Source organism: Panthera leo, chromosome B3 (assembly GCF_018350215.1).
Source record: "Panthera leo isolate Ple1 chromosome B3, P.leo_Ple1_pat1.1, whole genome shotgun sequence".
Taxonomy (NCBI): domain Eukaryota; kingdom Metazoa; phylum Chordata; class Mammalia; order Carnivora; family Felidae; genus Panthera; species Panthera leo.
In genome coordinates this window covers 39,591,862-39,605,333 of record NC_056684.1, presented here as the reverse complement: position 1 = coordinate 39,605,333, position 13,472 = coordinate 39,591,862, and the positions used below count along the sequence as shown (strand labels likewise).

The 13,472-nt window shown below is 38.6% G+C and overlaps 1 protein-coding gene across 4 annotated transcripts in view; it reads right to left on the bottom strand.

Moving 5' to 3' along the window:
* The window catches only part of DPP8 (dipeptidyl peptidase 8), a 66,287-nt gene extending 53,167 nt beyond the window's left edge, over positions 1–13,120 (bottom strand). Inside the window, exons 1-4 of one of the 4 annotated variants that reach the window (XM_042941683.1) lie at positions 13,034–13,120; positions 11,146–11,282; positions 8,670–8,939; positions 3,392–3,504 (exon numbers count right to left, since the gene is read on the bottom strand). In XM_042941683.1, the coding sequence (XP_042797617.1) occupies positions 3,392–3,504; positions 8,670–8,939; positions 11,146–11,182 (420 nt within the window). In that variant the 5' untranslated portion in view covers positions 11,183–11,282; positions 13,034–13,120. The other 3 variants (XM_042941684.1, XM_042941682.1, XM_042941685.1) reach the window with 3 other exon arrangements.
* Between the last annotated feature and the right edge of the window lie 352 nt (positions 13,121–13,472).

The following is a 13,472-nucleotide window of genomic DNA, read 5'->3' as shown; positions in this document are numbered from 1 at the left end:
TAGTTTGTGGATTCAAGTCCTGCGTTGGGCTCTGTGCTGACAGCTCAGAGCCTACAGCCTGCTTCAGATTCTGTATCTCCGTCTCTCTTTGCCCCTCCCCCACTTGAGTTCTGTCTGTCTCTCTCTCTCTAAAATAAAGATTAAAAAATTTTTAAAAAGGAATTCCTAACACTTGAAAACAAAATGAAGCAAATGCACCTAACTGGATAGAAGTGGTAACATAACCACACAGAGAAGAACAATTCCAAGTTACTGTTATAAGTAATCATAGTGTTGATTCCTTTATTATCTTGAAACTTGTGTGTGTAATATGGAGTAAAGCAAATGAGTAATATGTTATTTAAACTGTTATTTAGCATCAGAGAAAGGAGATTCATATGTAAAATAAATGAGGTTAAAGAAAAATTCTGTATGTAAAATTCCAATTAGTTACATCAGTCTGACATTGTGGTTTATCTGACTTGATTTGGATACATATTGATACCTACATTTCAAACACACACACACACACACACACACACACACACACACAATGTATATATTCCCTAGTTTGTTCAATAAAAACCCTAGAAACGATGACAAACCCAATAATAATGAGCATTCCTAGTACCCACATCATAGTCTCCTAATACCAATTTCCTCTAAAGGAACTAGAGCTCCTTGCAGAAATGATGGACTCCAAGCATGCAATAGGCAATGTGTAAGGTGGAAAATCTTCATTATAGCAGCAAGTATCATGCCAAAAGGATTTAACACGTCAAGTTGAAGGGGCTGTCACCAGCCAAAAATAAGACAATTTGCACAGTAAGAATAATAACTGTCAGTGGATCAAAAAACATCAAATAGGTTTACTCTACAAGTTTATGAGGATACACACACACACACACACACACACACACACACACACCAAAAAAACATTCCTCTGAAAAACCTAAGTGATCACCTATGAAGGACTACAGGAAACAAATTATTTGAACAATGATAAATAAGGGGAAAGAATCAAAATTTATTCTGCTTTTCCATTGTTTTTTGAGTTTTTGAATAGCAATTTCTTTTTATAGAAGTATTTCAGTTAATAAATGAAGAAGGAATGATAAAATACCACCATTTTTTAACTCCTCATAAATTAATGGATTTTGGCAATGATCCAAAGAGTGCTATCATCAAAGAAGAGAAATAAAGTTCTATATGCCTCCTGATGGAAGCAAACCTTATCTAAGAAGTATTCTTTTTTTCTAAATTGTGGTAAATTTGCCATCTTAGCTATTTTAAGTGTTTAGTTCAGTAGTGTTAAGTATACTCACATTGCTGTATAACCCATCTCTGAATTTTTCATTTTGCAACACTGAAATTCTATACCCATTAAACAACAAGTCCCCATTTTTCCCTTCCCCCAGCCCCTGGCAACCACCTTCTACTTTCTGTCTCCATGAATTAGACCGCTTTAGGTACCTCATATAAGTGGAATCATATAGTATTTGTCCTTTTGTGACTGGCTTATTTCACTTATTATAACGTCTTCATGGTTCATCGATGCTGTAGCATGTCAGAATTTCCTTCTTTTTTAAGGCTGAATAATATTCCATTGTATGTATATACCACATTTTGTTTATCCATCCATCTGTCCATGGACACTTGGGTTGTTTCCACCTTTTGGCTATTGTGAATAATGCTGCTATGAACATGGGTGTACAAATATCTTTTCGAGACCCTGCTTTCAAAAAAAAGCACACCTGGGTCTGATCAAGTTTCTAGATCTAACTACCTATTCATATTTACAGAAAATACAGGGGGCCAAAAAACATATCAAACAGCACCACAGATAAGCAATCAGCAAAACCTTCTTTTCTTCAATGGATAAAGTACAATGAGGAAAAAAAGGATAGAGGGAAAACCAATAGATTAAAAGAGACCTATTAATCAATTATTACACGTGAACCTTACTTAGATCTTGATTTGAACAAATCAAGTGTAAAAAAAGAGAAATTTTATTTAAATATCAGGGAAATTTGAACACCAATTGAATATTTCATATGAAAAAAAGATCAGCAGTTTTTAAAGTTATGATAATGATGGTGTGGTAATTTCTAAAAAGAATTTGTATCTTTTAGACACACACTGACTTATTTACGAGTGAAACAACATATCTGGCTCTGCTTCAAAATAATCCAAGAAGTGGGGGTAGGGATTGCAAGGGGAGACTGGTAGGGCTGCAATAAAATGTAAATGGCCAAGATTTGATAATTCTTGATAATTACATACAATTTTACTAGTTTGAAATTTTCCACAATAAAAGTTTAAAATAAAAGTTTGATCTGTTAATTTGCAAACTGTTTCATTAGAAAACTACCATTATAGGGGCGCCTGGGTGGCGCAGTCGGTTAAGCATCCGACTTCAGCCAGGTCACGATCTCGCGGTCCGTGAGTTCGAGCCCCGCGTCAGGCTCTGGGCTGATGGCTCAGAGCCTGGAGCCTGATTCCGATTCTGTGTCTCCCTCTCTCTCTGCCCCTCCCCTGTTCATGCTCTGTCTCTCTCTGTCCCAAAAATAAATAAAAAACGTTGAAAAAAAAAATTAAAAAAAAAAAAAAAAAAAAAGAAAACTACCATTATTTTGGTTCTTAAAAAAAGGAATTTTTCTGTTTTAAAGAAAAGTCATGAAGTCTATGTAAAAAACAACAATGATATATTTGCAGTCAAAATGATTAGTTATCATAGAAATTATTTTTTTTAATTCCTAAGAATAATATCACATTTAGTTCATTTAACCCAAAATGCTATTTAATAAGGAAATATTCAATGTAAAATAATAAATGAGAACCAAAAGGGCAAACGATCACACCCAAACTATCATCTTGTTCTTGGGATGTTTTCAACTATTTGCTTTTTGTCTAAAGATAAATATTGAGGAAAACAAACAAAAAAACCCCCCTAACAACCCCTAAGCTTTTGATTCTACATAAATTGAATTATACTATTTAGAAATAAAAACTGAACTTCGCGTCCTTACATTAGCACTGTTACTAAGCAGTAAAACTAAAGATTCAATTTAAAAATTTAAACAAAAAGCTTTCTGGAACTATACATTACTGCCTTTATATGAATAACTCCTCCCCCAAAATGTGAGAACTATATAACTAACAAGTTTATAGAAGGGAAAGGTGGTTTAACAGGGAGAAAGTAGTTTTAAAACCTGAATTGTAACATCCCTTAGTTTCAGATGTTGAGAATTAAATGGAATTTAACAGTCATACATTCAAAAATATAAACATGTTTTCATTCTTTTTGATTCACATCTACTTCAAATATAAAACCCCACTTGAATTTCTGCCTCTTAATAAAGGCATCTGAAAATGTACACCAAATCACAGGAATAGCAATGTTTAATCCTACCTGAAAAAGATCCAAAAGAGGCTTCCAAGAGAGCATTAAGACTGCTGCTCTGTTGATGGTTTTGGGAATTTCAGAATAAAACAGTGTATTTTCTCTGTTCTCACCAGACATAGCTATAAGAGAAAATAATCATTTAAAAATCATTTCCAGAAAAAGCAGTCTACTGCAATCGTAGCAGTAAGTACATAAAGCCTTCCACATAATGCGAAGTTTTGCACTCTCTGAGAAGGTTAACAGGTAGGAGATGCACATGCCATTTGCCACGGGAATTTTCTTCAGTAAAACCCAGGCTTCACAGAAGAATGCTCAAGTTTCATTTCAATATTCAGATCCTGGACCCTCTCAAAACAAACGTGAAAGTGTGTAAGACGATGTTAAGGACAAATATCTTTTTAGTTTTTTGAAAATTGTTAAGTCCTCTTACAAGTTGGCAGTAGATTCATGAAATGCAAAAGCACGGAGCTTTGTGGCAACTTCAGGTTACTAAGTTTCTTTTTCGCCTGAATCATTTAAAATTCCTATTTAGGGGCGCCTGTGTGGCTCAGCTAGTTGAGCATCCAACTCTTGATTTCAGCTCAGGTCATGATCTCACGGTTTGTGAGATCAAGCCCCACGGAGGGCTCAGTGCTGGCAGTGCAGAGCCTGCTTGGTATTCTCTCTCTCCCTCTCTCTCTCTCAAAATAAATAAATAAACTTAAAAAAATAAAAATACTTATTGGGGCGCCTGGGGGGCTCAGGTGGTTAGGCGTCTGACTTCAGCTCAGGTCACGATCTCATGGTCCATGAGTTCAAGCCCTACGTCTGGCTCTGTGCTGACAGCTCAGAGCCTAGAGCTGCTTTGGATTCTGTGTCTGTCTCTCTCTCGGCCCCTTCTCTCGCTCACGCTCTGTCTCTCTCTCTCTCTCTCAAAAATAAATAAAACATTAAAAAACTAAACAAAAAAATAAAAATACTTATTAAAAAAAAATTAGGGGCCAGGGGTTGCCTGGATGGTTCAGTCGGTTAATTTAAGTTTCCGATTTCAGCTCAGGTTATGATCTCGCAGTTCATGGGTTTGAGCCCCATGTTGGGCTCTGTGCTGACAGCATGGAACCTGGAGCCTGAATCCTTCTTTGGGTTCTGTGTCTCCCTCTCTCCCTGCCTTTTCCCCGCTAATGCTCTGAATAAAAAATTTTTTTCATGTTGATTTATTTTTGAGAGAGAGAGAGAGAGACTGCATGCACAAAGAGCCATGAGATCATGACCTGAACCGAAGTCGGACACTTAATTAACCAACTGAGCTACCCAGGTGCCCCTAAAAAATACTTATTTATAAGTATACATAGATCTAACTGAATACTACTTTTTCCTATTATAAATATCCTATAACCATAGTCAGTAATACATTTACATTACTGAAATGTAATACATTTCAGATCTAAGTATACTCATTAAAACAAAACAAAAATCTGCTATTTGATTTGCTAAAAATCTCTTTGTTCTTTATTGGGGAAGGATGAAGTAAAGAGGTCTATACTAAGTAGAAGTCAGGTCTATTCTGTGAAATCATGCAGTAACTGAATGGGAATATCACAGCAGTGTGGAATGAGCTACATACAAAAGAGAAGTAACAGAAACACATTATGATTATGAAGATGTGAACCAAAGAAAGTTCAAAGTAAAAACAAATCCCTTCTACCATAAAATGTGCTAGAATGGTATCATTTCCAAAAAATCTAGGGGAGAGTGAAGTAAGAAGAAAATAAAGCACAACAAGAAGACCAAGGAACTCTCAGCTAGAACAGATCCTCAGCCTAGTGTTGTTTTATTTATTTATTTTTTTAATGTTTATTTATGTAAGACAGACACAGAGCATGAGCAGGGGAGGGACAAAGAGAGGAGACACAGAACTTGAGGCAGGCTTCAGGCTCTGAGCTGTCAGCACAGAGCCCAACACCAGACTTGAACAAATGAAAAGCAGAGCCGTGAGATCACGACCTGAGCCGAAGTAGGACACTTAACCGACCAAGCGATCCAGACGCCCCCTTAGCCTAGTGTTTGTGATAATGGCAGAGGAGGTAGTCTATGGAAGGGCATGGTAACTTCCATGCTAACCCCTGCAAAGGCTGGGGATGAACTCCCAAATATCCATGTCTTCCTTTATTTCTTTATTTTCCTAAACTGTTCTTAAGCTTTCTTAATTTGTACTGCTTTTTGGAATAAAAAGATATCAACTGACATTCACTTTAGAACTTGACTCTGTCTTAAATGTATTCTGTAATTCTAGAGTTACTTTGTTAAAGAATTATCAGAATGGCAGTCACCTATCTATACCATTCATAATTTTATAAAATGTGATCATATCCTCCTTAAGCCTTCTCCTTCTAAGAGTCTTCAGCCCTGGGGCGCCTGGGTGGCTCAGCCGGTTAAGCGTCCGACTTCGGCTCAGGTCATATCTCGTGGTCTCTGAGTTCAAGCCCTGCATCAGGCTCTGTGCTGACAGCTCAGAGGCTGGAGCCTGCTTCAGATTTTTGTTTCCCTTTCTCTCTGCCCCTCCCCCACTCATGCTGTCTCTCTCTCTCAAAAATAAACATAAAAAAAAAAAGATTTGAGTCTTCAGCCCTCAAATATGAAAAACTTGGTTCTCATCTATTTTCAAATGAGAACCATTCCCCTTAATCATTTCAGCTGAACCTCTTGAAACTGTGCCTTGTTCCACGTCTCCCCTGGCTTCATATGTGACCAATAAAAACTTCCAAGGCATTCTAGGTACACACACACCAGTTCCATATAAGCACAAAACAAACTTTTCCCATTGTTTCTCTCCTGATGACACACTAGAACACACTTATGGGTGTTCAAAGTATATTAAAACTTTTAGAACAATGGATGTATATAAAAAAATATTTTAAATTCAGATGAATATAAAAGACTTGAACAAATGAAAAGGCATACAACTTTCTTGAAGAGCTCAAAATTTTGAAGACTGTCAATTTTCCCTAACTTCACCTATAAATGTAACATCAATCCTAAAAGAGTTTAAACAGCATTAGGAAAAAAAAGCTATGTAGGCTATTTTTAAGTGTTCATAGAAAAACAAGCAAACAAAAATAGCCAAAACAAATATGAAAGAGAGTGATGAAAGGTGACTAGTGCTACCAAATAGGAAAACATATAGAGCTATGATAACAATAATAGTAATACTATGCTGCACTCGATCTGAGGGAGCAATGGAACAAAACAGAAAGTCCAAAATATATACAGATTTTAAATGACATAATCCTGGAGTTGGGAGAGCCTAATTTTTTCTTTTTATGTTTATTTATTTTTGAAAGAGAGAGAGAGCGCATGCACAAGTGGGGAAGGGCAGAGAGAGAGAGAGACACAGAACCCGAAGCAGACTCCAAGCTTTGAGCTGTCAGCACACAGCCTGACATGGGGCTTGAGCCCACAAACTGTGAGATCATGACCTGAGCCGAAGTTGGAAGCTTAAATGACTGAGCCACTCAGGCGCCCCAGGGAGAGCCTTTGTAGATACGATGCCAAAGCCTACAGAGAATACAAATTTAACTATCAAAAAAAAAAAAAAAAAAATCACAAATTTCTATGTGGCAAAAGGCACTAAAGGCAAAAGACAAATTAAACCTCAGAGGAAAATACTACAATGGTTTAATTCCCTCATTATACAAAAAAAAAAAAAAAAAAAAAAAAAAAAAAAAAAATGTTTTAATAAGAAACACCCACAGTCCAACAAAAAAACAGACAAATGTTATAAATAAATCAGTCACAGAAAAGGGTATATAAAGGTCTCTTAAATACGTAAAAAGATGCTCAACCTCACTTATAACTGGAATTAAAACTATAATGAGATACAGGGATATAAGGTACAGAGTGGTGACTATAATTCATAATACTGTATTGCATATTTTAAAGTTGGTAGGAGAACAGATCTTAAAAGTAGGTAAGTGGGGCACCTGGGTGGCTCACTTGGTTAAGTGTCTGACTCTTGGTTTGGGCTCAGGTCATGATCTCAGCTTCATGAGTTTGAGCTCTGCTTGGGATTCTCTCTCTCCCTCTCTGCCCCTCCCTTACTGGTACTCTGTCTCTCTCAAAATAAATAAATAAACTAAAAAAAAAAGTTATCATAAAAAAAAATCATTGAAAAAAATTTTTGTTAACTATGTAAGGTGAAACATATCTAGTTAAAATCTAGACATTATAAAATATCTAGATCATTTATTTTGGTGATCCTTTTATATTGTATATAAATATCCAATCTTTATGCCATACACCTGAAACTAATGTATATGTCAATTATACTTCAACTTAAAAAAATAGTAATTTATAAAACTACAATGAGATGGCTGTTCACTAATCAGACTAGAAAAGATAAAAAAATCTGATTACCCACTACTGGTACAGGTGTGTAGAAACAGATACTCTCAGACAATGCTGACAGGAATATAAACCCTCGAAGGAAGGGTAATTTGACAATATCAACCAAAATTCAGAATACATACAACTCTTGTCCCAACATTCCCACTCTCTGGAATCAGTCCTATACATAATAAAATTCACAAATGTACAAATTGATCTAACACAGAAAATATTCATCGCATCATCTTTTCTAACAGTATAATAGAAAAACCTAAATGCCCATTATTAGGGGCATGGTTAAGTAAATATGGCACAATTATATAATGGAATACTCTGGAGTTGTTAAAAAAAAAAAATGCATCTATAATTACTGATGTGCACTAATCCAGAGAATAGCTCTAAAAATATATGCATGTATATGAATGAAATAACCTTGAAGGAGAGGAATAAATTTATTTTTAAAAGGTTAATAAACAAAAAAGTAAGTCAGTGGCATAATATATTTAATTTAGATGGATCTTAAATCTGGAGTGAACAGGCTCAGAAAAAAAGACACCAAATCCAGTCTTGGTTTAAAAAAAATGAAAGTAGCAACTGATGAGAGCGGTTTTACTGTTTGTGTTCCTAATCTGACCATTCCCAAGGAAAGGCATTTTGAACTAGCTTTAGGAAGAAGTAATTTCTGGCATCTTTAACTTTGATTCTGAAAGGCAGGCCACAATCAACTCGTGGTTTCATACCTGCAAGTGAAAATAATGGGACAAACCGAAATGACAACAGCACCAAAACTGAAGTTCTTCCAATCGTTTTTTTTCCCTTGAATGGAACATTACTGATTCATTTATTTGTTCACCAATTGTATCTAGCTTGTAAGTTTGAATCAAGAAAGAATTTCCCCTAGAAACTATGACTTCATACTCACCGAGGTAATAGATCCTGTCTGAATGAGGCCCATCTGGATCATTCCTCTTCACAAACATAAAATCATGTGGTGCCTTAGCCATCATATAGCCATGATATTTTCTGGTATCAGCAAGCAGCTTTTTAAGCTGACTCCAGGAATATCGCTCAACATAAAAGGGCTCCAATTTAGGACGATCCTGTGATTCAATATTCTCCTCACACTCTGCAGTTTCAAAGATCTCAACACCCAGCTGTTCTGTTTCCATTGCTGCTGCCATGTTGCATTTTCCTAGAAAAATAAGGCACGTGAAGTTAGTTGTTCACAGGCCTGCCTTCTTTTATATTAATCGGAATGACAGTTTGATAGTGCTCCCCCCCCCCCCCCCGAAAAAAGGCAAGAAAAAGATGGTCTTCAGCACATTTGCAATGAAAGCTAGCAAAAGTAATAGCTCCCTCTTCTCGGTTCAGTTTAAAAATGAGATTTTTTTTTAAAAATTGAGGTCATGTCTATTTCACTATGACTATAAATCGCTTTAGGACCTTTTATAAAAGGCTGTCCTTACATATCTCTTGCCAAAATTCCTTTTTTCTTTCCCACACTGGAAGGAAACAGGCCATATGCCAGTTGGCTGCTATGTTCCATCCAAGAGCATGTCAATAGTGAAGCTAAATGTGCTAAGGGAGCTAAGTGTTTTTGCACTTAAAAAAGTAACACATTTGATAAACATGAACTTCTTCAGTTAACAGAAATAACTGTGACCAATTAGAACAGTGATAAAATTGCTGTCAACAATGTATTGTAAGAATACAATGTAATGTAATAGGGCACTTACCCATGAAAATATAAATACTGTATCCTTTTAAATAGAACTCCAAACAACAAAAGACTTAACTGGCTGGTACATTTTTCTTTGTCTTCTGCTCTTGCCTAGACATCACTATCTTACCATCACTTTTGGTGACTATAAGGAATTTATGTAACTATGATTATAGATTATACAACTTTTACTCTCAGAGAGGAAAAAGATACTATTTTCAAGCGGCTTTAATTAGTTGAAATAGTTTATGCAAAAAGCATTTAACTTTTGTACTATCGATATTTGAAGTGGGAACCCAATTTACCAGTTCAACCCCAAAACAATATTAACATTTCATCTACTAGTGGTGTTTCTTTTCATTTTACAAATTCAGAAGAGGATGTATTTTCCTTTATTTCAACACTTAAATGTAACACAAGCAAAGTATCAGAGAAAATATCAAGAAGTGTTATCATAAGCCATTGTGTGATGTTCTGCCACGCATTATTCATGAAACTACCAAAAAGAAGCAACATAAAAATTCTGGAGCAACCTGCTCTTTTCGATTTGGGAGATAAATAGATTGCATTTATGTAACAGATTTCACATAATTATTAACTACTTCTAAAGCAACAATCAGTACATGATTGTATATTTAATACGATGTCTTTTTTAAAGCTCAGCTTCCCAGGTTAACAAGAGTTCGTGGTAACTACCAACCACAGAGAAAAAGTAATTAGTTAGCAGGTGTGGGTTGTGAATTACTACACTAGGCAAGCTTTATGGCAGAACAGTGTGTGGCCAGAACAGTGTGTCTTTTTTCATGCTACAGCGAAACGGATTACCATTTTCAATGTAACAGTAGCACAAGTGGACAAAAAACCCACTCAAGAGTTTTATCAAGTATCCAACTTGCAATGCTACTGGGACAGGACATTTACCTCCAATGACCAAAATCCAAACAGTTCGGTAGAGAAAAGTCATTTAGCTCAACTGCTACTTAGCACACAGATAGTAAGGAGCAGTTTATGACAGTGGTGACTCCCCACCTAAAAGCCATTGGGAGGCCTACTTTCTATCAAATACGTAAGTGGATCTAGTTCGATTCCTAACAGAGTGAAGGACAAGTGAGAGAAGCTACACAAACCGTGCTCATTTTTTTCAACTCCCCATTTGTTAAATTTGGAACTTCACCTTCAAACCATTGCTCACAAGAATAAGGCTAGGGAACAGAAGAGGGAAGTTCAGCGGGCAGACTTCCCAAGGCTTAGTGCCCAGCTTCCTGAGTCACCATTAACTTGACATCTCTCCTATGTAAAAGTTGTGTTAGCGCGCACTTATTAATAGCAAATTACCTGCTATTCCTAAGTTGTACTAGGTCTCTGGACTATTTCTGTCTCTGTCTACACACACACACACAAACTTCACAGTTCAAATGACATTCTACTACTCTATGTGCTTATAGTAAATGTACATCCTGCATTTTCCAGAATACATCTAATACTATATAATTTTAGTAATATACACAAGTGTGTAACTAAATGACTTAAGTTCCAGGTTTCCATAACATCTTATATTCAAATACATTCCTAAGATTCTAACTTCAAAAATTAGAAGAGTCAGCATACATTTTCAGCACAGTGCATATATTTCACTGCCCCCCTACCTCTTCACTTAAGGACCTTCCCTCATGCCTACCTGATTGTATTTTCATCTGCTCAGATCTCTTCCACATTCAAAGAGATCTTTTTCAAGTGACTCAACTTCAAGCATAGATCCCTCTGCTCATCTTGCTCTCTTCTCACAGGAGTCTTTCCTTTTCTCACCATCCAATCCTGCTCACCAGGATAATGAAATAAGATACAAGGCTGTTGTTGATCATTATTAAAACGGAGCATATGTGGCCAAAAAGATTAAATCTCAAATCTCAAATAGTACTTAAAACTGATACAGAAATAACCTTCTTGGTGTAATATATAATGCCTGAATTACTTTCTATCTACATTTTAGATTATTATAATTACAATTTTTTAAAAATCTCAGAAATGTACAGCCTAATTTACTCAAAAGGATATCCAAACACAGTCTAAATCCTGACATGTATATATACATTAAAAGGCAAATTATGGAAGACCTTCAAAAGTATAAAAGGCATACAAATGTGAGGTTACTCAGTGGCTACTGTAAATCCTCAAAAATGACAGATGATTAATAAAATTTATTTCTCTGTGCTTGTTCCTGTTCCTGCTTTTTTTTACATTATAATACACACTGAGCTGGGTGGAGACAGACTCCGTAGAATAACCAGTAAAAATTATAAAACAGGCCATTTTCATGGAAAGGGAACTAACTTGCATTTAATAATTTTTTTCATAAGATGAAGAATGTGCTATCCGTTTAAAGTGCACTCCACTTTTGCTCCTTTCCTTTCCACCTATAGTCTGAAAACAATCGAATTAGCTAACTTTTCCCTAAAAGGAAGCATTAAGCTTGTTGAAATTTTCGCTTAGTAAAAGGAAAAAGAAAGGAGGAGCTGTGATGACACTTGTTACTTTGTTATCAGTTTTAATTCTGGGCTCACCAAGTAGGTGAAGGGGAGATGCGGTGAGAAAAGGTCAGTGGCAATGGAGGGAAAAGGGTGAAGCTATGCTAGCATACGAACGATGGACTAAAGTGTCAAGACATGTTCCCATGCACTAAGTCCCTCACTCAGAGAAGAGCATGTTGGGTTAGAGAACGGCTTCCGGACTCCTGAATTTGGACCCACTAAAACGTCATTCTTAATTTTCAATCCAAGAGTCAACCAGTCGTCCAGTTGAACACCCCACGCGTCACTTGAGCCTAGCCATTTCACTTTTCTGGGTCCAGAGCTAGTGGAGAGGTTGATTATCACAGACTGGGCAAAGATCTTGAAAGGTGTGAATGGGGAAGAAGAGGATAAGTGTAGCAGAGAATGTTGAGGAGAATGCGGGGGGGGGGGGGGGGGGGGGGAGGGAATGCCAAGTCTTAGAAGTCTTAGGAGAAAAGCGTGTGAGAGGGAGAGGTGGGGGAGCGGGAAAGGAATGTATATATCCTGCCCCGGGTGGGTGAAAGAGAATGAGCGGGGGCCAGTGAAGCAGGGAGGGAATCGACCTAGAGTGGGACAGGAAAAAGGAAGGAACACCGGCTGGGAAACCAGAAAAATCTCAGTCCGAATCCGATCCGCCACAGTCGAACTTTAGGCAGATCCCTTCGCCTCTGCGAGCTTCTGTTTCCTCATCCGTAAGCCCGGGCATTACCCGGCTCCCAACCCCAGCGAGGCTCAATTAGGATAACGGACGTGGAAGCCGGGAGGCCAGCACCCAGCGCTCAGGGGGCGCCCAGTGAACGTTGGTGGACTCGGAATCTCAGAGCCTCGGCTTCCTCTTCCGGCAAGCGGGGCCCCGCCACCGGCTCGGATCCGCGCAGGGCGGCGCGCCGGATAAACCGCACAGCGGGCTAACCGGGAGAGCGCGTCGGGCGGTTCCTCCGTAAGGCGGAGCGGGCCCGCCGGGCTGGGGCCCAGGCCTCGCGGGCGAAGGGGAAGGAGAGGGGGCGGATACTGCACCTTCCCCCCCGGCCCCGCCCGGAGCGTCCCGACGCGTGCTACTGAGCGGGCCTGCGCCGCTTCATGCCGCGCCGCCTCCACTCCCGACCCGGCTGCAGCGGCTTCCTCGGCGACGGCGCCGGTGGCAACCCAGGCGGCGAACGCGGCACTTAAAGGCGGCAGCGGCAGCGGCGGCGGCGGCGCTGGCGCCTCGGAACTTCCGGTTCGTCGCGACCCGCCCTCCGACCAGCGAAGGCTCGGCGGGGCCAAGAAGGGCGCCGCTCCCTGCTGGGTGGGGTCCCTTGCCACAGTGCAGTCTAGTGGCCGGAGGAACGAACGCGGCGCGGAACGGACACCGCTGCGGTGGGGGACAGAGATGAAATCCAGAAACGGGTGGCGACTTGCTTGAAGTCGCAGGACGCATTGTGGCGCGTGTCTGCTCATCCATCTTTTTTTTTTT